Source organism: Podarcis melisellensis (assembly GCF_964234715.1).
Source record: "Podarcis melisellensis genome assembly, chromosome: 1".
In the NCBI taxonomy this organism is placed as follows: Eukaryota; Metazoa; Chordata; class Lepidosauria; order Squamata; family Lacertidae; genus Podarcis; species Podarcis melisellensis.
Window position 1 is genome coordinate 91,687,515 of NC_138528.1, and position 26,466 is coordinate 91,713,980.

General features: G+C 40.4%; 1 protein-coding gene and 1 long non-coding RNA gene across 17 annotated transcripts in view; one reads left to right on the plus strand and one right to left on the minus strand.

The window, feature by feature from the left end:
• Positions 1-26,466, plus strand: part of KALRN (kalirin RhoGEF kinase) — a 483,631-nt gene that overhangs the window by 363,885 nt on the left and 93,280 nt on the right. For all 16 annotated transcript variants that reach the window (XR_014171512.1, XM_081924435.1, XM_081924445.1 and 13 more), the window contains 2 exons: positions 12-154; positions 1,185-1,287. Coding sequence is in view for 15 of the 16 variants with exons in the window: in XM_081924435.1 (XP_081780561.1) it covers positions 12-154; positions 1,185-1,287 (246 nt within the window). In the remaining variant the exon portion in view is untranslated. The remainder of the gene's footprint in view (positions 1-11; positions 155-1,184; positions 1,288-26,466) is intronic.
• Positions 6,726-23,856, minus strand: LOC309377868. Its single transcript, XR_014171746.1, has 3 exons — positions 23,813-23,856; positions 9,285-9,365; positions 6,726-7,027 (listed from the first exon to the last, which is right to left on the minus strand). It is a non-coding gene; the product is annotated as an uncharacterized lncRNA (long non-coding RNA).

Genomic DNA, 26,466 nt, shown 5'->3' on the forward strand with positions numbered 1-26,466 from the left:
GAATTCTTTAGGCATCCAATATTGAAACAAAACAAGAGTGGATAAAAAATATTCGGGAAGTGATTCAGGAAAGGATGATACACTTAAAGGGAGCCTTGAAAGAGCCAATACAGCTCCCCAAAACCCCAGCAAAGCAAAGAAACAACAGTAAGAGGTAATCTTAGTAATTCCTTGGAATAGCTATGATTTTTAATCACTTGATGCTCTGCTTAAGGTAATTAGTTTGCTATGCAAAGGCTTTGTGAAGATTTGTCAATGAGGGAGTAATTGTATAAATAGTTGTTTCAGTGAATATCAGCAGCACAATAAACTTTGTCTACAGGGATCAGTTTCTCCCATAGCCATATTCTTGGATCCAGCAGAAATCAGGCATGGCTCTGTCTCTCAGCTGCCCAGCTGGTTCCTTGCTTCTAGTTCACACTCCTCAACTCTGGCCTTTGTCTTTCTAACTAACAATTATATATGGGAGCCCTCCCCCGACCCATTTTACCTCTAGCTTGGAGCCACTTCCTTTGTTACTTTAGCAACCCATACTTAGCCAGCCATTATCAAGAAACTTGCCTGGCTATTCCAGCAATTGAATCCTTGTTGGATTCAGGAATTAGAAGGGACTCAAGCATACAACCTGCCGCCTGCTACATACAAAGAAACCCCACAATAGTATGACTTACAGAGAGAACATTTGAATGGAAAGGTATGAAATACTCCAAACTCTTGTAAAATGTGGAAAATATATAAAATGGAGGGGAAGGGTATCAGTACATTAATGTTTTGTACGTTTTTCCTTAAAGATTGTTATGATTTCTTAATTCAAACTACTTAAAAAATGCAAAGACTGAGAAATGACCCTTGGCAATTGGTGTCCGTTTTCCAAAACAGCAAAGCTATAATCTAGATAGCTTGGTTTGGTTATGTGAGAAATCCAAGCAGAATGGGCTATGGGCAGGCCACCCTCATTACAGAGCTATTTTAAGAAACATTGCTGTCACCATATAAGCCCAGGATAGTCAATTTCCAAGAGCAAACATGGTTATTATGTGCTAGCTTCATGGTAGAGGTGACATCATTCTAAATTACAGATTGAGTTGTAACACAAATGTGACCGGCTGAGCAACTGACTTTTCACACACTAGCAGAGCAGTTTTCAAATCCATTGACGAAATTTTCTGGTTCTTTCCCTGCAGAGAGGGAGGAGAAGATGCTGACAGCCAAGGAGATGGGAGCAGTCAGCCAGACACAATTTCAATTGCATCCAGAACTTCTCAAAATACAGTGGACAGTGACAAGGTAGGATTTGTTCTTGAAAATATAGCACTGCTGATTCTAGGTAGAAGAATCTGAAGTATTAAACTGTCGTCAGAGATAAAAATTAAGTGTTCTGTCTTTTTGGAACTGCTTAAACTGTCCGTTTACGTTCCATGGCTGCATAGAGTTCATATCAGGTCATGTCCAACTTTGTCCCTCAGCTGACAGAAGTCTCTTTGATCCTGTGGAGGTTTCCATGAGTGGAAAGGGACAGGAGATGATTTTTGCAAATTTCCCTTGTGCCGCTTTCCATTCTATTCAAAAACATCCTCTGGAGCAGATTTGAGGGGCACAGAAAATATTACCTCCTCCCTCAGGAGGTTGTACAGTCTCCCTCAGGAGGTTGTGGATTCTCCTTCCATGGAGGTTTTTAAGCAGAGGTTGGATGGCCATCTGTCATGGATGCTTTAGCTGAGATTCCTGCATTGCAGATGGTTGGAATAGATGACCTTTGGGTCCTTTCCAACTCAAAGATTCTATGATTCAATGTTTCTGCCTTTCTACTCATAGAAGCTTCAATTGGATCAAATTGCCCTTCTCTCATTGAAGAGACACAATTGAATACAACTCATTCTTTGTGAGTGTGAGCATCCTGGAAAAGTAAAGCAGCCAGGCTGGATTCGCTCCATAAACTGGATCCAGGGTTATTTTTTCTTTCTTTCTTGGCACATTGGCATTGTGAATTGCACGTCATCCTTAAGTAGTTATCACCAATAATTTATGTGATGCAAATGTAAAAGAGCTGAGTTGCACTCAAATCTGTGGCACCATAACCATCTGTAATGGTAGGTGGAGGAGGAAGGATGGGCAAGGAGGCAAGGGCTGATTAGCAGGGCCAGCCTGATAGCATAAGCAACCTAAGTAGTCACTTGGGGAAGGAATGTTTTTAAGGTTGTAAGTAGATTAGTGTGTGATTTGTGATTTGTAGCCCAGAAACTCTTTCAATATTCTGGTGGCCATCAGGGTACTACTTCTGGATTGAGGGAGGCTCTGCTTGCTTCCTCGAAATTTTAAGGCACACATTTCAGATTGTACAGCACAATTGCTTGGAGGCATAGACAGATGGGGAATGTGAGCTTGTTGGACCCTGGAAATTGGTGGTGTTAGAAGAGGCCCTGTCAGGAATTGATAAACCACATATGAAGAGGGCTGCCAGGTCCAGGAACTCAAACACACTTCAGCAAGAACAGCACAAGACTTTAGTGTGGTGTCCAAGGTGCAAAACCTGGTAAGGAGTCATTTTGTGGGGTTGAATAGTATCTATCTTTTCTCTCTTTGACATAGTGGAATGCTTGAAGATGATTGGATTCTGTTTTCATTGAATGCATTGTTCAGATCTGGATATTCAGTTGCCATATTAATTTGATTGGGAACAGAAATGCATCTGCTTGGTATTGTTTCCTGATCTTTCAGCGGTGACAGAGATAGATAGATAGATAGATAGATAGATAGATAGATAGATAGATAGATAGATAGATAGATAGAGTCCCAAGGCACACAATTCAGAATGCAGACTTCTGATTCAGTGTATCTGAAGAAGTGTGCATGCACACGAAAGCTTATACCCAGAACAAACTTAGTTGGTCTCTAAGGTGCTACTGGACAATTTTTTTTATTTCATTTCGACTGCGTCAGACCAACACGGCTACCTACCTGAATCTAGAATCATGCAGAAGCAATTACTGAGCTGTAGTTTGCTGATTGCTATTGAGTCTTGAAATAACACTGTTTGGTTCAGGTACAAAAGCAGTAAAGGTATAAAAAATTTCCTAAACTGCCTGAAGAGTATTGTCTGTGGTACATTTGGGACAATGTTATGGTACATGCCATAGAATTATAGAAGTGTAGAGTTGGAAGGGTCATTTAGTCCAAAACCCTGCAATGCAGGAATCTGAACTAAACCATCGATGGCCATCCAACCTCTGCTTAGAAACCTTCAATGAAGGAGAGTCCACAACCACCTGAGGGAGTCTGTTCCATGGTCGAACATATGTCCTTTCCAGAAGCAGGGTAAATATCATAAGCAGCATTGTTGGCAGAGCAAACCTGTGAAACAGGAGTAAATCTTAAATGAATAACTTTTATAGGAGTCCTAAGATATACAAATTATGTTTGCATTAAAGGCATATTCTGGTGTTATTGGTTTAATTTCCTTCCAATAAAGTGGCAGTCATATGATCCTTCACAGATGTCTAAAAGGTCAGTAGGGCTGGGCAAATGCACTGTTCCAAACACATTGTTCAGAAGCAGCACAAAAGTTAGCTATGCTTCTTCCTTTTGTTTTCTTTTCTTAGGACCAATTTTGTATGTGGTTTGCTTAAGTGATTAGAGATCAAGCTCTAGTTTGTTATCATGGTTGTACACTTGCTTAACTTTCTTGGCAGTCTGAATCTCTGAATTTCAATTTTTTTTGTAAAGAATGACATATTACAATTAAGCACATAATCAAAGCCCTTGAGAAACCACAATAATCTTGCTCACAATAAAAGTGACCTTAAAGCAAGGAACCAAGTCTGTTGGCAATACATTTTGAAGTCTGCAATATTTTGTCTGAAGGATCTTTTCCTTTTTTTCATTTCAAAATTTGGAAACTGTGGCAGAATTTAGACTGTACACCTTATCCTGACTATTGCAAACCCTAGCAGCTGGCAGCAGATCTACTCACTTATTGACCACTCTGGCCACCAACATCCCCATCCTCAAAGAAGATTATGCATTTTCTGAGAATTTAAGGCAAATTTCCCATGGCAACACATCTGCAGTGCCTCTCCAGCTGTTCCCATCCCTGCAAAACTGAAGCAAAGGCCAATCATTCGGTGATTTCCTATTATGTGCATATGTCACACATTGCTTTCTCAGGGAGTGATGCAGGTTTTTTGAAACATCCAAAGGCTGCATGTTGCAGGTGGAATAAATGATTTCTAACCGGTCACATTTATACTAAAACATACTCAGCCAATTTATATATCACTCACTGAAAATATATATACAGTGGTACCTCCGGTTGCGGACGGAATCTGTTCCAGAGGTCTGGCCAGATTCTGAGGTTTTCGCAACTGGAGAGACTGCTTCTGCGCACGTGCATGTGGCAAAAACCCGGAAATATACTTCTGGGTTTGCTGCTTACGTATCCTGAAGTTGACGTCACCGGAGGGATATGTAAGCGAATGTACGACTGTATATGTGTGTGTGTGTGTATTCCTGTAGGCTGTGAACAATAAGAAAAAATTATCCAGGCTGTATTAATGCCATCAGAAAAAGTGTCTGAACAGTTGGACACATTAGGTTGATATGGTGGCAGAATTTACCTGTCTCTTGCCTTCCATTTGCCTGCTCTTCTACTGCCTGTGTTCATTTTGCTTGGCTCAATATGCAGCTTACTTACTTACTTACTTACTTACTTACTTACTTACTTTGTGCCTTAGTTATGCAACTGCTAAAATTCATCAAGTCCCAGCTACCACAGTCAGGAGCCAGGGGCCCATGGGGCTCTCATCTGAAGTCCATGCTTATGTTATATTTTCATATTATATGGTATGGAGACTCCCTTCTGTTTGACTTGTATTTTGGTAACTTATTTCAAATTTTCTCCATGATGGGGAGGGGGCAGAATATGATTGTCACTTTGCCTTTTAGAGTTCTAGTCTGGCTTGTATTATTTTTGAGCATGTGTCTTCCTGCGATGCCACTGGGGAGCTGTAGCGGGAGGGTAGGCAAGCAGCTCTGTGTTGCTTGATGTCCTGTTTGGCTTGCATCATTGTGGATCCTGATTGGCTGCTGGAACATGGAGGAGGAAGCGTTGGCAGCTCCAGTGGCATTTAACTATTTTTTAAAGTTAAATGTTTCTTTTGTGAGCATGAAGTCTCCCTTTGACTATACAACTCAGAATCCACTTATGATAACTTTCCCATATGGATTATCTGCAGAGGAATAGACAATGCCCTTTTTACCTTCAAATGTGCTGCTATCAAATATGCTGCCAAGAGTCTTTATGCTGTATTGATGTAGCTCCCTCTCCCCAAATAGAAAACTCTTTTTATTCTAGTGGTCATAACTGTTTCAAGTGTAAGAATCAAACAACAACAGAACAAAAAGCTATGTGGTTAGTGTTTTGTATAAAGGCAGTGCTTTTTTTCAGGGGTTACTCAAGGGTACACGGTACCGGTACACCTCTCTTTTTTTGTTAAAAAATGTGGCACTTACTGTAACAGCTTCATGGTGCATACTGGCACCTGTTTTTCTAGAAACAAGCACTGTATACAGGAATCAAGTCTTATCTATCAGATAGTAAAGAGAATGCCACTGTAGAGCAGGTGTACATTCCTGCAACATGTATCCTCAAATCTCTCCCCCCCCCAACACACATATGGAAGTGGAGCCAATTCAGTAAGTGGGAATTATAAGAGCAGGCACAGGTTGAGATTCTGAATGCACACCCTCCCCACCCCTCCCTAGCAATAGAGAAAAAAAGACTGGACTAAACCGCAATTCTCTGGCAGAAACAGCAGTTTCCCAGTAAGAGGTTAAAGCAATCAAGTTCTGAGAACTCTTCATTGACCTACCCCAATAAATGCTGACCACACAGGTACTAATGTGAGACATCCAGTTGTTATTAATTAGTAATTTCAAAAGGTTAGGGTGCGTGACTCACAACGAACAGTGAAAATTCATGTTATTTATTCATTTGTTTGTTGAAAATCTGATGCCCTGCACTTCCAATGCATTTGCATCACTCATGGTGGCAGATGGTTATCTACGCACAGCATTTTGTGGGTGGTGTCACTGACGTCTCTTCTGGAGACTTCAATGCCTGAATTTGTGTGCGTATGTAATCAATGGTGACACATACATTATTGCTTTCTTTCCTGGATAATTTCCAATACTGCTGAGATTATTATTATTATTATTTTAAAGAGTTGTTCTGTCTTAGGTAGGACTCTGAAATAGGTAACTGCCTACATGGAATTGCTGTGGAAGAAATAAACAATTCATCATGGAAATGGAAAGGTTGACAAAGGGCAGGAAATAGAGAGAATGGTGTCTGTTTCTTCCCACAGAGCTATTTCCCCTTCTAAGGTAGGGCAGCAAGATCACCAGATTGGTTCTTCAGATTAACTCAGTTACAGCACAAGAGACCCAGCCAGGGTGGGAGGAATGCCATAATGAGAACCCACAGCAAAATGTTGCTTGGATTAAAAAGCTTAGTGCCCTATACAACACCTCGCTCCTGATTCTCCCTTCCCTTCCCCTACCTGTCACCCTGTTTCTAACTTCCTCTTCTGCAATCCCTACTGTGTCTTTCATTTTATACTTCTCTCCTTTCTCCCCTTTGTGTTCCACTGTTTATGCTGCCATTTCCCCTCCCTCCACCTCTGCTCCTGTCCATTCTCTCTCACTTGATCACTCTGTTCTCCTCTGCCCCCAGCCCCACCCTCACCATCTCTTGTTCTTGGTCCTTTTCATCCTACCTTCTCCTTACTCCTCTTTGCTGCCTCTGCTCTCACCCAACTCCTCTGTTGCCTTCTCTCACTCACTATGTCATAAATTGTATTTCACTACCTCCTACCTCCTGCTTTCTCCTTATTGCCCCCTCCTCGCTGTCATCCTTTGGGTTTCTTCTTTTCTCCACTCAGTTTCTCCTTCTGCTTCTTGCTTCTGTTGTCCTTCTTCTGTCAGGAGCCTGTGTGATGGTTTTTGAAAGCTTGCCATGCAAACCCTGACCCTACAGATTATGAGACAGCCAAAGAGCACAGCAAGATTAACATATACTGCATGCTTGTGCAGTTGCATTCAAAACCTTGGGGGGGGGGGGAGAAGTGCCCCATCTGTGTTTGTTTCTCAACCCCACCCCAATTTTTTGTGTTTCTATATTCCTCAAGATTCACCAAGCATGCAGATATCTTTCTCTTGCTCTTTTGTCAACCCATCTTGGCTACAAAGCTTGTTGAGGCTGACCTCCCATCTCTCACACTTTGTTCTACAGCATTATTGTGGTGCCCCCTGCAGCATGGTGCCCAGTGCAGGTATCTGATGTGGTGGAGCGGCAATCACCCACCCCCAATGTGCTAGGGACTTGTACTATGTTTGGTCTCTGAAGCGTCACACCCATCCTGGGCTGTGGTGAAGTCACCGGGCATTGGCAGCCAATGGCTCCTGTCCACAGACTACCTTAGTGTTCATGTGCACAAAGCTGTTCAGAATTACTTGAGATATAAAATGAATGATTCGGCTTAGTAACTCATTGAGATTTTGGGGACTGTGGACTGTAGGAAATATTGTAATAGGGTTCCCACCCCACCTCCCTTGCTTAAGGGACAAAAGTTGAGATTACAAATACTTAAAACTTTTTTGAAGGGGAATTTTCAGTGACAGTAACATCCCATTTTATGTGTAGAACAAAATAACTGATCATTTAGAAGTTATTTAGCAATATGGGGGTAAATCTGTTTGAGTAGTTTGGACTCCCCCCCCCAAAAAAAAAGATATATCTATGATCCGGTTCAGCATCACTTGTTGAAATGAATCAAGTATTCCTCAGTTTCGTGAAGCATCCTGATATTTTGGTTTTGACTGATTTGTGGATATCTGTAAGCCACAGGTTGGCAACTCAGTTCCAAATCATCAGAGTTCCTTTCTTCCTGTTTGTTTCCTCCTTGCTTTTCTCTCTCTTCGTGTAGTTTTAGAGCAATTGAAAGATAGTATTTTATTCGATAAAAATAACTTGATTTTTTAAATTTAAAGCTCCTGGTTGTTTGGCTTAGAGTAAATAAGTTTTTCCCTAGTCATCCACTTGGTAGACTTCTGTCCTGTGTGTTTGTAGCATACTAAAGTCAGAAGAGAAATACTTCCTCTTGTTTTCCAAAAAAAGGAGCATTGCACTTTAAGTGTCCTCTATGCACCTGTTTGAAAGTTACTCTATCAAACTAAATGAGGCTTACTTTTCAGTAAACCTGGATGAGATTGTGAATTCTAACATGAGATGCACACTGTGAAAATTGAAGTAGGGTGGTCTCTTTCCATTTAGTTCATGAGAACACATAGAGTAATGATCCATAAGAAAATGGCTTAAATATACTTCAGAGCCTTAAACTATTAAGTTTTAGCAGCAGGAACTTATTGGCTTATAGTTGGGAAGGCGGTGACCAAGAAAGAACTTTGCCATTGCTATAGATTGTTCATCATTTATAAAAGCAAACCGTCCAAAGCATGTGCTTGCAGTGTAAATTTTGATTACCCCATCTGCTTCTGAGCAGAGTTTAACCAGCAATTCCTATAATGCAACAATTATGACTCCCCCCTCCCTTTCTGGGTCACCCACGTAAAGCTGTCCATGTGATTCCCCACCCCCATCCTTGGCAGGCTCTTGAATTGACTGTGATGCATAAAGGGGTCGATCGACAAAGCGGTTGCCTGGGTGGAAAGACACATACACAAATGAATCAAGAGCACAAAGATTTCATGTTTGCTTCCCACACTCAAGACTTTGAGAAATATTCATTTTTCTGTCGCCACCTTTGGGGTTCTGCACTGAAGGGGACAGGTAGGCGTTTTCAAATAGCAATAATTTGTGCTTCTATGGCCTTTTGCATCTGCACCCAGGGAGCACTGCATATGTGAATCACAAGCAGGCTTTTCTTTTTCCTCCCCTCCCCCTTTCTATCCTTTAAAATATCTGATCTATGCCCGATAGTTGTGGAGGTGGGGAGGGAATAAGGAAGCATGCTGAGTCCTCTTCTTCTGCTACTACTATCTTTCATCCAGTACAATGTCATCATAAGGTCAAGAATGACAGCAAGAGGCTACCCTGCAGTAGGCTGCATGCTGACAGCGCCATGCAGAATCAATAGAGTAAGGGAGAGGCCAGGTGATGGAGAAGTTCACTCAGCAGAAGCAGGGCTAGGGGCAAAAGGTGCTATGGCAGTGAAGAACAGATGGATGAGATATGGGGAAGCTGAATTGGATATTTAAATGTTACTTACCTTCTGTTCCACCTTCCAGCCTCAGCAATGCTCATATACTCTGTCCAACCGTTGACCAGTTTTTAGAGTCTGTATCTGACACTGGGAATTCAAGATATGATTAGCAACTAGTCTACTAGGAGTGGAGTTGCACTGCTGCCCCATCACATTCATTGGGCACGTTATTGGCCCTATAATGATCAAAAACCTATGATTTTATATTGCAAACTGCCCTGTGATCTTTGGATGATGAGCAGTAGAATGAATGAATGAATGAATGAATGTTGTGGATGCCTGAAATGAAGAAGCCTATGGCTGAGCAGCTGCTTGCATTCAGACTTCAACAAAATTTGTAAGACTTTTTAGGAAGGCTTGGTATAAAGAGTTAGTTATAATGTAAGAGATTGCATGGATTTGCCTGCCCCCGTGCCCCCAACACCTCTGAATTGATTTTCGAGAAAGGATTCATTCTGTTTGCACCTTAACGTCGTGACACGGTCTTCTTGTTACCATTGTCATGGCACCCTCTTCTGCCAGACACTTGTGTTGGGTTTCAAATAATCTACTATCACCTGTCCCTGGCCACTAAATTAGACCAGGCTTTGAACATAGCTCCCATTGTGAAGTTATATTTAATGTACAAACCTTTGAAAGGGTTTTTGTAGAGCATGCAAATAGCCTAGTCATATTGGCTGACGATCTTGGAATGTATGTGTGCCTTTTACAGGAGAATGCATCTTGGAACAATTTCAGAAATTGTGGGATACAGTACACCATATTCACACTTGGTTTAGTTTTTGCGTGCGTTTGATATTTTGTGTTAATTTATAGGCAAGATTAATGTGTGGTGTGTGTGTAAATGGTAAAGGAATCCTATCTTTTCAAGATGCAGGAGCTGCTGAAAGTTCTTCAGGTCACTTCTAACTCTGTGATTATGCATGGCTTTAATCAAATTAATAAGACATTTATGTTTGACTAGTACAAATCATATGGTGTGCATTATTAGTGCTCTTCCACATCATCCAAAAGAGACGTTTGAAAGGTTGCCAGAGGACATCCTTCCCAAACTTCTCAACACACCCACAATTTATTATAACCAGGTCAGTTTTAAAAGCAAAAACAACTTTCATACTTAATGTTGAATTAGGAGATAAACAGTGTGTTTTGAGAATAGCTAACTCTTAATATAGAGACAGCAAAATCTGAATTTCTGTTTTGAATTTGGGACTGTAGTTTGACAAAGCACCCTTAGAAACACTGTTTTATGTAAGAGCTTCACACTGTAATCACCGAAAGATGCTCGAGACACAACTCTTATAGGCATCTGGTTCATTCTGAGCAAAGCTCTCTTATTTATGATTTGCTGCTTCTCAACCACACAATTGATATACACCTTCATTCTTGTAACCTTCAGTTACAGTTTAGCATTGCATTTAAACACAACCATAGAATAGACTGAAGACAGCCAAACAGCTTTTTTAAAAGCATAATATTGAAATAGAGGAGTTGAATGTCCTTAGCCAGCTAATCAAATTGTCAGCCAATCACTGCCTTGTAGTTTAGGCAGTGTGAAAAAAATCATTTTACAATCAGTACCTTCATAAAATGTCTTTGTAGTGCAAACACCATAGCTTTCAGCTAAACCTCATGTTAGTGAACTATTTGCTATTGCAGCTAATTGCTTATGCAATGTCTGTAAATCACAAGATGCTTCTGATGTACATGTGATCTCGCTGTAGGCAGAATGGCTGAATCTTCCAAAGCATAAGGGAAGCCCAGTTACTGACATAAAAGTTGGCAGCCCATGCAAGTTGCAGAGGTGGTACAAAGTCTCTGTTCAGAATGACTGTGTGGTGCTAAATTGCAGGAAATAAACCATGTTGCAAACCTATAAAGCTTCACTGGAAAGTCAGACAGGCAAGGGGAGGGGAAGAGAGAGAGAGAGAGACAGACAGAAACATTTTCAGTTTTGCCTTCAACCGCAAAGAGGCTGCAGCCAACAAAGGAGCAGAATGTTAAAGTGGATGAGTTCGAGGCAACCAAAACAGATCAAGAAGAGAGTGAGTATGACCTGAACCCCTCCTTTTCCTCTTACATCACATTAGGTCAAGGGGATAATAATAGTATAATCATGATCAGCTAGTAAAATGAACTATTCAAACCCAAGTCTGTAAAGGTACAAAACTGTGTTCCGATTCAATTTCTAATTAGGAGAAAGAGTGTTCTCCCCTTTTGAAGAAGCCAGATTTTATTTTGCTATTTGAATTAACAATTTAGGATGTAAATGTGTTGTAAGAATTTGTAGAGTGTGTAAATATGGTGGGCAATCATTTGTGTAAATGCAGAAAAACAGCTCCATGTTATAGGGACATGGTCACTAACATAGTTACCAATCAGTCAAGATTTCTAGCAAATGGGTGAATAACTTGAAAAGATCAGAATAGACTTGTGGCAGAATAAACTTGCAAGCATTTTAAGTAGGTGTAAAGTTGAAATGGAAAGTGTAAATACTGTGATGTTATGTTTTGTCAGCTTATTAGAGGCTACCTAAGTGTTTAAGCGAGGACCTAAAAAAATAATTATCCATTTCTCTAGAATAAGCAGCTCCAGTCCACATATTCCTTTTTAATATACTTATTTGCCGTCAAAGAGAGTATCAAGGAAGTGCTTCCTCAGACCACCCATAAAAGGGAATAATGGGTGTGGTGAAATGTTGCGGACATTCCCTCTTTGCTGCTGAGCAAACTGCCCTGCTGGGGTTATTTGCAGTCCAGCCTGTCTTTCATAAATGGGAGCACTTGTGGAAAGTTAACTAAAGGAGGAACAGTGTATGATCATGCAGTTAAAGGTTTCTTTTTTATTTTTTGTACTTTTTTATTTTCAACACTCTTGTTGTTTTAAGTGCCCATTTAATATATGTCTGTCATGCTGTCCCTAAACATTGGTGACATGGAAATGCGTACATTGTACTGATATCAATGACACTTATCTAATGGTTTGAGAGTAGGGGAAAACATAGCTAATGTTGATTCCCAGCTAGCTCTGTCCATTTCAAACTAGCTATGTGCATATGCCTGTTTTGGGTGAGGTTCATATTTACACTGGCATTTTACAAGCCAAACCCTGATAACAGTAGTGCATGCACATGAACAACCTGGCCCAAGGTTCCTATTTACTAGAAGCTAGTGTGTGTACCCTTTTCCCCTCAACAGCTCCACGCTGACACTGTAAGTTTTTTTTAATGCTCACTCATTCATGCATAGAGCCTGTGGGTGCATTCAGACATGAGGATTATTGTGTTAGTTTTCCTGGTTATAATGCTAGTGCTTCTGTCCCAGTTTCTAACATTCAGCACCTCCACATGACACTAAATTCCATTCATAGCAGAAGGTGTGGTGTGACACAACAGCTCACATTATCCAACATGTTTCCACTCCCACCTTTTATGTGCGTGTGAGCTTCTGTTCCCCCATGCTCCCCCCACGAAATTCTATGCTGGAACACCATCCCAAATCTTATCTCACAATTTTCCAGGTTAATTGGTTAGCCAGCTGATTTTTTCTGGAAGCCATTAACATGGAAATGTTAGCATTAAACTTCCACTAGAGTCCACTAGATTTACAGAAGGGGCTTTTATATTGTGTGAAAGATTGAAAATTATCAGGTAAGGAAACATTGGGGAAACAGAGTAAAGTGCTGTCTGAACACACCCTGCCTTACCTCTAGCCTGTTAAATAATATTTAGGATTTGGCCACTGCTTATATAAGGCTGTTACACAAAAATAAAATATTGTTTTGGAAATATATATTTAACTTACTTTCCTCTTTCATTTTCTTCATTTTGACGCTTGCTTATAAAGTCCTTAAGGCAAGCAGGGCACTTAATAAATAACTTCAGGCATATATCCCCCGGTTAAGGAATGAGTTACTCTGGCAAATCATTTACATCTGCTAAAACAGGGATATTATTGATAGAAAGTGACAGGTGAAAACACCAGGAAAGGTAATTTACAATATATATTATTTGCATGCTCTACGCTAGAAATTTGATCAAAGTGCTAACAGTATTAACTTTGTAGTGACACACTGTTGCCTTAATCTTTTATCAAACAATTTTATAATTCTGTAACAGCTACTGTAACAGTAACGGATACCGTTATTAAACATTTCCACAAATCTCTCTTAAGACGCTAAAGAGAAGCTATTGTTTATTTGAAGATTCAAGGTTATCCCGAGAATATTATCGCAGGCCATGCAACTTTGTGTGAAAGCTTGGCTGATGAAAAGAATGGTTCAGATCATGCATTGAACCAATTTTTAACAAAGGTTTTATTCAGTGATCCCTTCTGGGGTTTTGGTTTTGGAACCTCTCTACTGTTTGAAGCATTTACAAGGTTTCTAGATGGGTGAGAAAACAAGCTGTGGGTCTAGCTTTAAATAAAGATTATTTCATTGAAGAGTGACTCAGTGATCTCTTAGGGTAGGCTGTGAGGTGTGGAGCTAGGGAAAAGGAGAAGAAAGGAGAGGCAACTAGGCTAACAAGCCGTTCTAATTGTACATTCTAATTGAACATTTGTATAAGTTTGGTAGGATTCATTAGCGCTTGCTTCAGGTTAGATACGTTCACTGCTTTGTATGCTTCAGAGATACCGTGACTCCGAGGAGGTTTTCATATCAAAAGGGTCTCTTTCAGGCCACACAGAATCTAATAATAACTCATATGGCAAGAAGTGGCAGTGCATCCAGGATTCTGCCTTCAGATCCCAGGGAGATGGACAATATTCTCATGACTTTGGCTTTTTATTTCCCTCCTGTCTGTAAGATGCATGTTCTTGTTACGATCGTTTTAGAAATAACAGATGTGATCGTTTCATTGTTACTTGTGCCTCAGTAAGAGCAAGTATAGCATAGTGGTTATGGTACTAAAATGAAAAGTACTAGGAAGTATCTACTTCAATCCTTATCTCTGTTAATGAGCTCACTAGGTAGCACTAGTCTGTAAGCATATATACACCTACCTTCAAGGAACTTATTCCTGAGTAGACATATACGCTATCATTCCTCTAGTACTATGGAAATACTTAAATATGATAGGTTTTATGATCCATTACCGTGATTATTAGAATCAAAATAGCCTCAACAATTAAAAGGTCTGCCCTTAAAACTAGCAGCCCTAATATTACTTGACAAGTAAACATGATAGATATAGAGAAAAAGGATGTTACAAATAAGGATGTTACAAATAATATTTCCCCATGGGGAGGGGAGATTTGAGGAATTTATTCAGCACAGTGGACCACTGGGGAAGCTTATCAAACAGTATACAATGAGGAAGGCATTTTTTTGTAATATATAAAATATACAAGCTTTTTCCTCTTCTACACACCAACATCCTTTGATACAACCAGAGCATTGGTAAAGTACTAGTGCATAATATTCCAAACTCTTTGAGTCTAAGGAAGATTATTTCCTATCCGAAGCACCCTTTTAAAAAAAGCCCACCCAACCTTCTATTGGGGGAAAAGGAGGGGGGATCACAATCCTGTATTCTGTGGAAACAGAATTCTGAAATTTGATCTAGAAAGGCAAGTTCTTCCATTCTTTCCTAGATGTGGCACAGGGCTTTTTCGCTTGTTTTCCAGAGTCTTATGAACGGGCCATTTATTTCCTGGCAGATTATTAAAGGGAGGCGATCAGAGGGTGAATAATATGTAACTAGGCTATCACCACCCCCTAAGCAAGCACATGATATTCACTGTCCTAAGCTTTAAAGCATACAGCTTGGACAGATAGTAGATCCTGGAATGGAATCCATTCTCAAATTTTACTTTTATGCTTATCATTCTTCTATATAATATGGGCTTTTTCACATACTCCCCCATGAGTTACTATGACGACTGCCAGAACATAAAATAACAGCTTTCAGACAATATGGGAACTGCCTTACAAAGTGTTTCTGGCTCATAAGAGCTGAAGTGATTGAAGTGCTAAATTATTCATTGTTGTTCAAAGAGATTACCCACAGATTAATGAACTTTGAAAATTCAGGACTAGAATAGACGCCCCAGAGAAGCACAGAGAAAATTTCCAAAAATGGTGGTAATCAAATAAAAATGTGTGCAGTAGATGTATTTGCTGTGTTAGCGATGCTGCTACATGCTGAGTCTGGAGGTGTTGATGTACAAACCCACTGTAATAGCCGTGTGTGTGTGTGTACATGTGTTCGTGTGTTTATATATTTTTATATAAAATGTACAGTGGAAAGCAATGCAGTGTGTAAAAGATTTCTTAATTATGTTCATTTTGAACATAATTAAAATGACAAATCTCTCCTTGATTCAGAGTTGTTCTCTTGGACATATTGTTCAGGGTATTTTGCTTTGTGAAGCAGGGGACATTCTCTGCTGAGGTTTGCTCTTCATGATAATTTTGACACAGAAGTGTGTTTGTCAAGATAAGGAGATGCAGACAAAACTCTTCCTTACAAGTTGGGTCACTATCCATCATTTTGTTTTATGAATATACTGCAAGTTGTGAGAAGAATGTGGAGAGACCAGACATACATACAAGTTGTTCAAATATTTCCAGAGTTCTAGAAGTCACTCCAAGGAATTGAACACACTTCAATACAGGTTTGATTATTGATGATATCCTTAGTTCTGGTGCTGTATAATTATTTGGAGACAATAATGTGCATATGGTGATTAAAAGAGAGGTGTATTATTTAGTGGCCATCAGAAGAAATCTGCACTGGTCATGGGGTCAGCAGAGATATTGCTTCCTCATCAATGAACCATAATAGACAACTGAAAAAATATATCTATTAATGTGTTATATCTTGTACAAAGCTGCCAAAGTTGCATCTGCCTTATATATATATATTAAATCAACTTCCTGTTACCAAATTAGAAGCAACAGGTATAGAAGGGGGGGGAAACATGATTTATTAAAAGTATGATGTTCTGGAAACCATATGCAGAGCATTAAGGATTTGTATGTGCTGATGCAACCTGTTGGAAATCTGGTTCCAATTGATCTACCCAGCCATACAACAAATGATTTGCATTGACTTTCATCATTAGAACAAAAAATGACATGTATTTACTAATAATAGAAGTTGCCAAGTCTTACCTTCTATCGTTGGTTGCTAGTAAAGTAAAGTTACTGCTGTTTATTTTGAGGAGGAAAGACTTTGGTTGCTCCTGAATTATTTTGCTGGCCTAATCACTCATTTATATTTTGTGACAGAGTGTTTTGTTTTTAGTCTTAGAAATTCAAAGAATAATAATTGAATTAGTTGTATGCAGCTGAATGCTTGACTGATTCACAACAGCACTGTGTAGAAGTTTAGAAAAATATTCTAAATAGACATACAGTAGTACCTTGGTTCTCAAACACCTTGGTACTCAAACAACTTGGAACCCAAACACTGCAAACCCAGAAGTAAGTGTTCCAGTTTGTGAACTTTTTCGGAAGCCAAACGTGCTCATTTTTGAGTGCCACACTTCCATTTTGAGTGTTACACTGACGTCTGCCTGTTTTTGCATTTTATTTTGCGTTTTCTGTTTTTGCAGCTCTTTTTTGTTTTTGTTTTTGTGACTGTGTGGAACCCAGTTCAGCTACTGATTGATTGATTGATTGATTGATTGATTGATTGATTGAGTGACTGCAGTACATTGTTTATTGCTTTCATTTTATGGATCAATGGTCTAGTAAAGATGGTCTAGTTCAGTGTTTCCCAACCTTGGGCCTCCAGATGTTTTTGGCCTACAACTCCCATCATCCCTAGCTAGCAAGACCAGTGGTCAGGGATGATGGGAATTGTAGTTCAAAAACAGCTGGAGGCACAAGGTTGGGAAACACTGGTCTAGTTAAATTCATGTTAAATTGCTGTTTTATGGGTTGTTTTTGGAAGTCTGGAACGGGTTAATCCATTTTGCATTACTTTCTATGGGAAAGTGCGCCTTGGTTTTGGAACATTTTAGTTTTGGAACGGACTTCTGGAACAGATAAAGTTTGAGAACCAAGGTACCACTGTACTAAAACGCAGAGCTCTTTTACTATATATGGGATCAAGTTTCATTCTTTCTGTCCCTTCCCAGCTTCTTGCCCTTGGCCTCAACTTCCTGGAGCCTGCTCCACCCCCAGTAAAAATATTTCAGAGGGCAGGGCTTCAAAGATCAATGTGGACTTTTTGAACAAGGCTTGCACTGATCAATTCCAGAATGAGGAGCCCTCACATGGCAAGAGTCGTATCATTGCCAGACACTCCAGTGTGTACTATACAATGGTACCTCTGGATACCAACGGGATCCGTTCCGGAGCCCCGTTCACACCCTGAAGTAAATGCAACCCACGTCTGTGGGTCATGATTCGCCGTTTCCGCGCATGCACGTGCGTGACATCATTTTGACCATCTGCGCATGCGCAAGTGGTGAAACCCGGAAGTAACGCATTCTGTTACTTCAGGGTCACTGCAGAGCGCAACCCAAAAGTGCTCAACCTGAAGCAACTTCAACCCGAGGTATGACTGTACTGTTCTACTTAGTGGTGTCTACAAGCTCAGTCCCATTTCCTTAACCTTGAAAGGTTACCTTATGGCATCAAGCTAATAATTGTCTTTAGCATCTGTTCACACACAAAAATAAGAAAAGAAGGGATGTACAGTATATGCATTGTCAATTGGGATAACTTTTCTACCCCACCTGCAGACCAGTAATGTGTTAACAGAGCTACAAGTGCTATGGGAGTTTCCTCTGCACCCAGAGCCCTGCTTCTAGCATTCTTTTATTAGAGGATTGCAACTGTGATGGGATGGAATATGAAAGCTACTCAGATTCCTGCTGTTCCACTGCAACTTATCATCCATGACTACAGAACATAAATTACTTCCTTGAAACACCTTGATACGTATGGAAAGCTGTGTCATTCCATAATCCATGTGAAATCTCCTCCCAATCATGCAAAGTTCAGACATCTGCTAGTTATTATGAGCTCTGTCTGCTTGAGATGATAATTCATAGCCACCAGTGTGTTTGTGTGTGTAGAAGTGGAGAGATATACTTCAAAGTGTTAATAGAATTGTGTGGTTATGAGGTTTGTCGTTTCCTGTGTTACTGATTTCCTTTGTTAATGCAGATATAGCCAACAGCTTTTGTAACTACATTGTGTTATGGGTCATAAAGGTGTGATCACAGTAGAAGCAGAACAGAAAGCTGTGGGAAGAGCTCAACAAATAGCTTTGTTTTACTTTTTCCAAGCACATGAAGAAAGACATAAGTTAAATTTCAGCTATGCATTCATCCAACCTAATAGGTGGGTGTTACCCATGAAAATGTTGGAAAAGAGAGGTAGTCTTGAGGCATCGTCAGAATTGAAGGGGACAGATCAGCTTTCAAATTTGTCATGGAAACATCTTGTCAACCCAGTAACAATGACGTCAAGTTGATAAGACAAGTGTTAGTTTGTTCAGAACACACCTGTTCAACAGCAGGAGGGCAAGGTACAGTGGATTTCACATTTTTGGTGCTCTGCTATGATTGTGTCTCGGTGATCAGTTTTGTTTCTCTCCATTGTGGCTTGGATCACTGTACTGAGATAAAAAAGTAGTTAATAGAAGACTTTGATGGGGGAAATCTTCTGCAAAATTATCCATCTTCTCTTTTGAAGTTAGTGATATTAATATATGCAGTCTGCAGTGAATTTTCCTTCCTCTTTATTTTTACCCTCTTTGCATGTGAGCAAAAGCTTTTAATTTCTGTAGCCAATGCAAGATTATAGCAGATGTTAGCAGATGGTCATTGCAGCAGGGTCATAATAATTCCATCAGAACTGCAACTTGATAAGAATGATTTTTTTCTTCATATTATTTGTTTTATGTTTTAGATTTTTATCTAATACAGTAGTCAACTTATATAGATTTAATAATGAGTGAAAAGTTCTCTCTGAAGGTACAAGGAGTTGATGTGGGGTTTGTTTGTTTTTGCATAATTTGCACAAATAATAGAAAAGTAGCTTGGTCATATGAGTATATAATAATAGTTTTAAATACTACATGTTACAATGTAGTAGGTAAACTGCATGAGTAGAAATGGGAGATTACTATAATACAGTATACATGAGGTGGAAAAAGGTATGCCTCTTGATAATACAAAGCATGAATGGATATAAGATTTGGAAAGAGAAGTGTTGAAAGGTATTGAAATTAATTTAGCCTGAGAGCTAAATTAAGACATCAGGTGTCAGATGGCATTACTATTAATGGGTTAACACCAAGTGGAAGCAGTACCAACCAGGACTCTCCTTGGTCAGTAACGAGAATGGTATCATACTGCTATTGATGATTTACCAAAAATCAGGAAATGGTCAGCCATAAGGTAGGTGGTAATTATCTACTAGCTTAGCAAGTGGTGACTGCTTCTTCGTATGTAATACTGTGTGGATATTGTCATTGTGTGGTTTAGTCACCACTGCTGTGGTGTAAACCACTGAGCCTAGGGCTTGCCGATCAAAAGATCGTCAGTTTGAATCCCTGCGATGGGGTGAGCTCCTATTGTTCAGTCTCAGCTCCTGCCAACCTAGCAGTTCAAAAGCGTGTCAAAGTGCAAGTAGATAAATAGGTACTGCTCAGGAAGGAAGGTAAATAGCGTTTCCGTGTGCTGCTCTGGTTTCGCCATAAGCGGCTTGGTCATGCTGGCCACATGACCCGGAAAAATTGTCTGTGGGCAGACATCGGCTCCCTCAGCCTTAAAGCGAGATGAGCGCCACAACCCCAGAGTCATTTGCGACTGGACTTAACTGTCCTTTACCTTTTTTAGTTTAGTCACTAGGTGGCACTAGACTTAGCAGTAACTGGGTGGCCTCATGAGTTACCTCTTGCTGTTCTTGTTGGAGAGAGATATTAAAGTATGTGGCTGGTGTGTCCTATAAACCTCCCATGACAGTAACCATCACTCACTAGTACTACAAAGTTATACCTAGTTCGTACATTTAAAATTTTTCTGCTATTGCTAACAAAAAGGTATTAAGACAGTTAAGTCTATTGCATTGAATACATTTAAAAATAGTGGTGTGAATTTTTGGATTTCTGAAGAAAGCCAAGAAAGGCAATGGTCATACACACACACACACACACACACACACACACACACACACTGTGTAGTCAGGGAAAGCGAAATCATGGGGTGTGTTAGCAAAATAGTTGGTTGTTCAAATTTCACAGGTGTTGTCTGTCTTTGAGAATAAGAGCTTTATTTTGTCAAAGATAAAAAAACCTTCATTTGCATATAAAAGCTGGTGGTCATTGTATATAAATTTGGGGGGCCCTGGTTGATCCTTGATTTGTCAAGGATCTGGGAATCTATTCACATCCTTTGCTGACCCTTTTCTTCCTGTAGTGACTTTCCACCATGCTTTCTTTGATAAAGGCATTGTAACTCATCCCCTAGTGCACGGGTGTCAGACACAAGGCCCGCGGGCCGAATTCGGCCCGCGAGACCTCGTCATGTGGCCCGTGTAGCCTGGTCTATATATGTGAGGGAAGCTGGGACTGCGGCGCGCGCAACAGGGCGCCTCGGGTCCCTTCTGCGCAGGCGCAGACCTCCCCCTCCTCCAGCTACCTAGCCGAGACTTATTTGACATGGCGAGGGCGGGGTTGGATATGGGAGGCTGCCGCCGCTGCTCTCAACTTCTTTTCGGGCTCGCCGGGGTGAAATAAGTCCCGGCGGGAGCGCAGCGCGCCTGCGCGAGGTGTAACGCGGAGAAGGGCAGAGCCAGCTTCGCGCGTTTGAGAGAGGGAGACTGAGAGCGCGCTTGTGTTTCAGGAGCGCGCCCTGTGAATACTCGGGGCAGCGTGCTTTTGCTTTTCTTTTCTTTATTTATTTCTTTAGGCGCGTTTCCGCGCTGCCCAATGAACAGCATCCTCTGCCTCTGGGGATTCAAAAGCAAATTTGATACGTAAATAACGTCAGGCGCGGCTTCCGCAGGGTGCGTGTTGCAAAAATTTATATATGGGAAAAAAGCTGATAAGGAATTGGTTTATATTGGTTTATATATGGGAAAAAAGCTGATAAGGAATTGGTTTATTTCATGCAATTTTTTCCTCAATGTTATTACAGGGTCCAGCCATCAGTTCCCGCCCTCCTCAAAGGTTTAGGGTAGGTAGCAAAGGGGAAAAAATCCAAACAAATGCTCGATTAAAATTTGGGGAATGAGAAAAATTAAAACCTGCACATCTTGTGTAACTTAAACACCAAGCCAAACAGGAAACAATTTTTATATTCATATATGTATTCAAATGAAATCAAGGTGTAGTGTTCCATGAGCCAGAAGCTCTGCATTACTTAATCCGGCTGTTAAAGGTGTCATGGGCTTTGAAGACACTCGAACTCGAACCGGCCCTTTGAGGGTGACCAAACTGCTGATGCGGCCCCCAATGAATTTGAATTTGACACCCCTGCCCTAGTGTATTACCTAGAAATAACTTCCAGTAAAATCAGTGGGATGTACTTCCACTAAATGTGCTTAGTATTTATAGAAATTAAGGTTATAGTCCTATACACACTTGCTTTCGAGCTGAACTCAATGTGACTTACTTCTGAACAGACATGCATAGGATTGCAATGTGAATAGTGCTGAAGGATAGAGAGGGGAACCAGTTTATTTCAAATGAACATTTTAGAAGTGATAGCTGGGAACAGGATAGGGAACCTGTGGCCCTCCAGGTGTCATTGGCTCCAGCTCATATCAGTCCCCACTAGCATGGATAATTGGGATGATTGAAGATTGTGGTGGTCACAAGTTCCACATCGTTTGCCTAGAATAATGAAGTAATTCTGTGCTAGTTTTGCTGTGCGCAATTTGAACACGCCATTGTGAATCACTAGTAACAGTAATCAAGACCATTATTAGGATAGGACTGCTGGCATACTGCTTTGGATTTGGGGGTGCAGAAAAATACTGGTAGGGTTCTCCCCCTCCTTGCCCTGGTGACTATATTGTAGTAGTAGTAGTAATATCCTGCCCATCTGACTGGGTTGCCCCAGCCACTCATATTTTTTTTCCAATTTGCACACCAAATTAATAAAATTAGAGGATATTGACGGGGATTCATGCTGTCCACAACTTTGCCTATTCATTAGCATGCCTTTTCTATGAAGCTTTCCCCATTCCAAATCAACTAAGGTGGGGAAGGAGAATGGGGTAGTGGTTTCTCAGCCACAAATGGAACAGATCAGGAAGAAGAGTCATGAAAACAAATGAAGTGTGGCATTGTGCCCCTGGTGTGCACATACTGTACTTTCAATCAACAGAGTAGAGGCGAACAGGAAAAATGAGTTGCTCAAAATCCCTAGCCCAGAATGCTTCTTCCATTCTTCCATTATTATAGGAATTTTTGAAATGTTTTAAATCATGAGTTTCATAAGAATAAGTGCACACATAGAGTGAGGTGTCTGCATTCAACACCTTCTAAACAGTGAATATTAACAGGTGTATCCTTAACCTGAAATTATTTAGATTACTTTTCTGCAATGCAACACCTGTGAGATTCCATTTAAAGGGTGGGGTACAATTGTTTGCCCTCAAAATTCAAGTATTGCTCCCCCCCCCAATAAAAAATAAGAAATCTCTGGTGTTGCTAAATCCCTCTATATTTCTCCCCTGTCCCTGCATATGTTTGTCAGTGAAGTCAGCTCAAGTCTTCTCTGTAGGATCAGCCCAGTGAACCATTAAGTGAAATTTATTCCAATCTTCCCTTGAGTCAAAGCTGTATGTTGAATTTACAGTAACTGTGCCTGAAGACAGTCAATAAAAATGAAAAAAGCAACAGTAAGATTCTTAAATGGAGAGCAACCTAAAAAAATGGCAAAGATTGAAAGAAGCCTCTCTAGAAAGGGGCAAAAAGGAGTGTGACTTCAAGAGCCATCTGGTTTATACATAGTTTGAATAATCCCTTCCAATTAAGATTAAAACCATTTTCATATAAAACATCTGTTCTCTGATTTCAGCATTTAGAAGAAGAAAACACCAGGGAATAATTTGAACCCATCCATCAGGATTTTATTTTATGCATTCAAAACTGATATATGGTTTCTTAAGGTGATGCTGCCAAGTATGTTCAACAATGCTTATTATCTTAGCAGTATCAAACAAATAAGGTTTTTATTTCAATGTATTTTTCACCTTGGTGGAGTGGGATATTTACAGCTATCATAGTGAACTGGGCTGCCAGTGGGGAAAAACCCTAATCCAATACTGTAACTTATTTTATATAGAGATGAATAGGAACTGAGGTTTATCACAGTGAAGCCCCATGCAAAACTGAACTATTCAGCCGGGCAAATAGTGTTTTATTCTAAATCCAGACCACATTTTAAGATTACTAACCCAAGAATAATGTGGCAAATGTTTGATGAACCCACCACCATTATTGTCATATTTGGATGGTCATTGAATTGAATTCCCTGTCCTTGCTCTTTTTTTCTTTCTTTTGTAAGAAATTTGTGTGCTTGTTTACAAAAAAATGAGGAGGAAAGATTTTTTTTACCTACCTCTTCTTTCTGCTATCCAGCAAATGGTAAAATGCTTGTTAGTGTTTCTGCTTTGCATTTACAAAAATGTGCCATGGAAACTTAAATACCTATTGGCAGCAAAACATTATACTGCAAGGTAATGATTCACCCAGGGTTAGGCTGCTAGGGAACAACCCGAAGTTCCTTGGGAGGGTGGCTGAGGGGCTGCTGCAGACTTTCTGCTTCACCAACAGAAACTGAGTGAAGAAGGTAACTGCTGGAGACTTCCATGGTGCAGCAGTAAAAAGTTCTGCGGCCTGTGATGCTCTAACAATAGTAGGAAAACAAAAAGGGCATGTTGGGGTGAATCAGAGACCTTTGATCCACTGGATCAAAATCCCTCCTGTTCCCCTGACATGCCCCCAAAAGGGGAGAAATACTATGCTGGCAGATTTATTTTCTCATGCACTGGAACCAAGGGAGGGGATTTTAAGAACAAAACAGAGATGAAAAGGGTGGAAGAGATACATCATTGATAGGCCCAGTAGGGCTTTGCCTACTATCAGGCCCGAGTCAGGTCTGGGCAGGCAGCAACAGGATCTCTGACAGCTCCAATGGGGCTGTGTTGGCTGAAGTGTTCTCCTCTGCAGGCAGCTACAGGAGATGTCATCTCTGCTGGGAGCTAAAGCTATCTGAAGCCTTGTACAGGCTGACAAGACTTGGAGTATGGTAGGTCCTTGGAGCAGCTGGATGGCTGTTTAAAGGCTCTTCACTATTTTGTAGTCTTTTGGCTTCTATGAGGTTCTTCTAGGGACTCATCCTCTGAGTCAGAGCTCTGTCTTCCAGATAGGAAAACCCTCAATAAGGCACTTGTAGTTCTCCCAGGGAAGTAGTCTGAACATCTTCCTCATCAGAGTCCTCCATGGTGTACTGCAAGGTCATAGGTCATGGTAGGCTTAGAAAGTGGTGCATCCTCTGTTATGGAATCTCCCCTCCTCCTCTAACATTGCTCTGCCCATAGTCTTAATTAGGAGCAGTGACTAAGTGATTAAGGGCCAGCTGAGACAATCTGGAAATGCTATGTGCCGAATAAGGCAGTGGGGACCCACCTGTAAGTCTATTACTACATGAGTGTCATGGCTGTTCACCAGTAATGCCATGTTTTGGTAATTAATCAGTTAAAACCTTTTGATAAATTGAAAAGGTGTTTCCAATTGATCAGGGAGCAGATTTTAATTCTTTCAACAATTATTTTATGTGATATGTTTAAAAATCCATAGGTGCCTTCTTAGAAGAACAAAGGGTGCCTGATGCAACAAATGTGTGCATAATCTAAAAACAAATAATCCATTTTTTCTGGCTGACCTGCTACTTTAGATGCAAATATATGCAAATTATAATTCATTCAAACTCAGTTGATCAACTATGATTTATTTATTCAAATGACAGGCCTCGTACATATGCACTGTTACTGAGGTACCAGCTTACCCTCATCTTGAGTATAGCCAGCAGTGCAGGGGTGGAGAACCTTGGGCACAGGGACTGAATGTGGTCCTTAAGACCTCTCAGTCTGCTCCTCCATATTTGCTATTTACTTCAGTCTTAGTTAAGAACCTGAAGGTGACACATGACTTCTTTTCCCCCAGTATTTCACTGGTCGCCTTCGCCATTCACCAGTATTTCACTGAATTGTATAAAGTTTGAAAGCAACATATGCATTTTCATTTATTGTTGCAATCTGAATGTAAAGCTATAGTATTTGAACATGAACTATTATTTGCTTCCTGCTAAAGGTTCTGAGGACTTTGCAAGAGTGGCTCACACAGACTTGCTTATCTTAGTCTGATGTTTACAGCAATATGTGGCGTAAAAGAAGAAAAAGTAGCAAAGCATCATGCCATATGGACATCTCCAACCTTAAAACAATTCCATGATAATCTTAATGAGCTGCTATTCTAGGCCAGTAGTTGCAAAGTCTTTCTTTCCTAGAGAACATTTACAAATTGTGCAAGCATATCATCCCAAGCTGTGTAGCACATGTATGTGCACAGGCTGCCTACATTAGTCCAAAAATCAGCAGAGTCAGGTTGTAGATGTGGTTGTCTATTAAGGTTTCCTGTTGTGCCACAATCTGCCCAAGCAATCTGCAACACTAAAAGGTGCATGTTATCTAAACTCAGAGAAACAGATTTTCTTTCAGCTACTATAACTGCATGTTTCCAGTTACTGTTGTGGTCTCTTCCACCTGTTGTTAAACAACTAGATTTCTCTTGGTCTAAAGGACCATACATATACGTACCATAGGTTTTTAAGCAGAGGTTGGAAGGCCATCTGTCATGGATGCTTGAGCTGAGATTCTTGCATTGCAGAGGATTGGACTAGATGACCCTCATGATCCCTTCCAACTACAATTCGATGATTCCATAATTCTCTGGACATTTTCTCTTCTCCTTTGGCAGCAACAAAACCAACTGAATCCCTCCCTCCCTCCCATCTCCTTCTATCCTACATTAGAGACCTAGACCAGGAAGGAGGTTTCACAAGTACATATTTCTTTTAATTCAAACAGCTCCTGGATCCCAAAGTGTTTAGAGATTTCTGTATTCAAGAAATCAATGAGGCCTCCTAAAACTAAGTAAAGTGGAACTGTGTTTAATGTGGAATGTAGGGATGCTGCCCAAAATAGCATATTT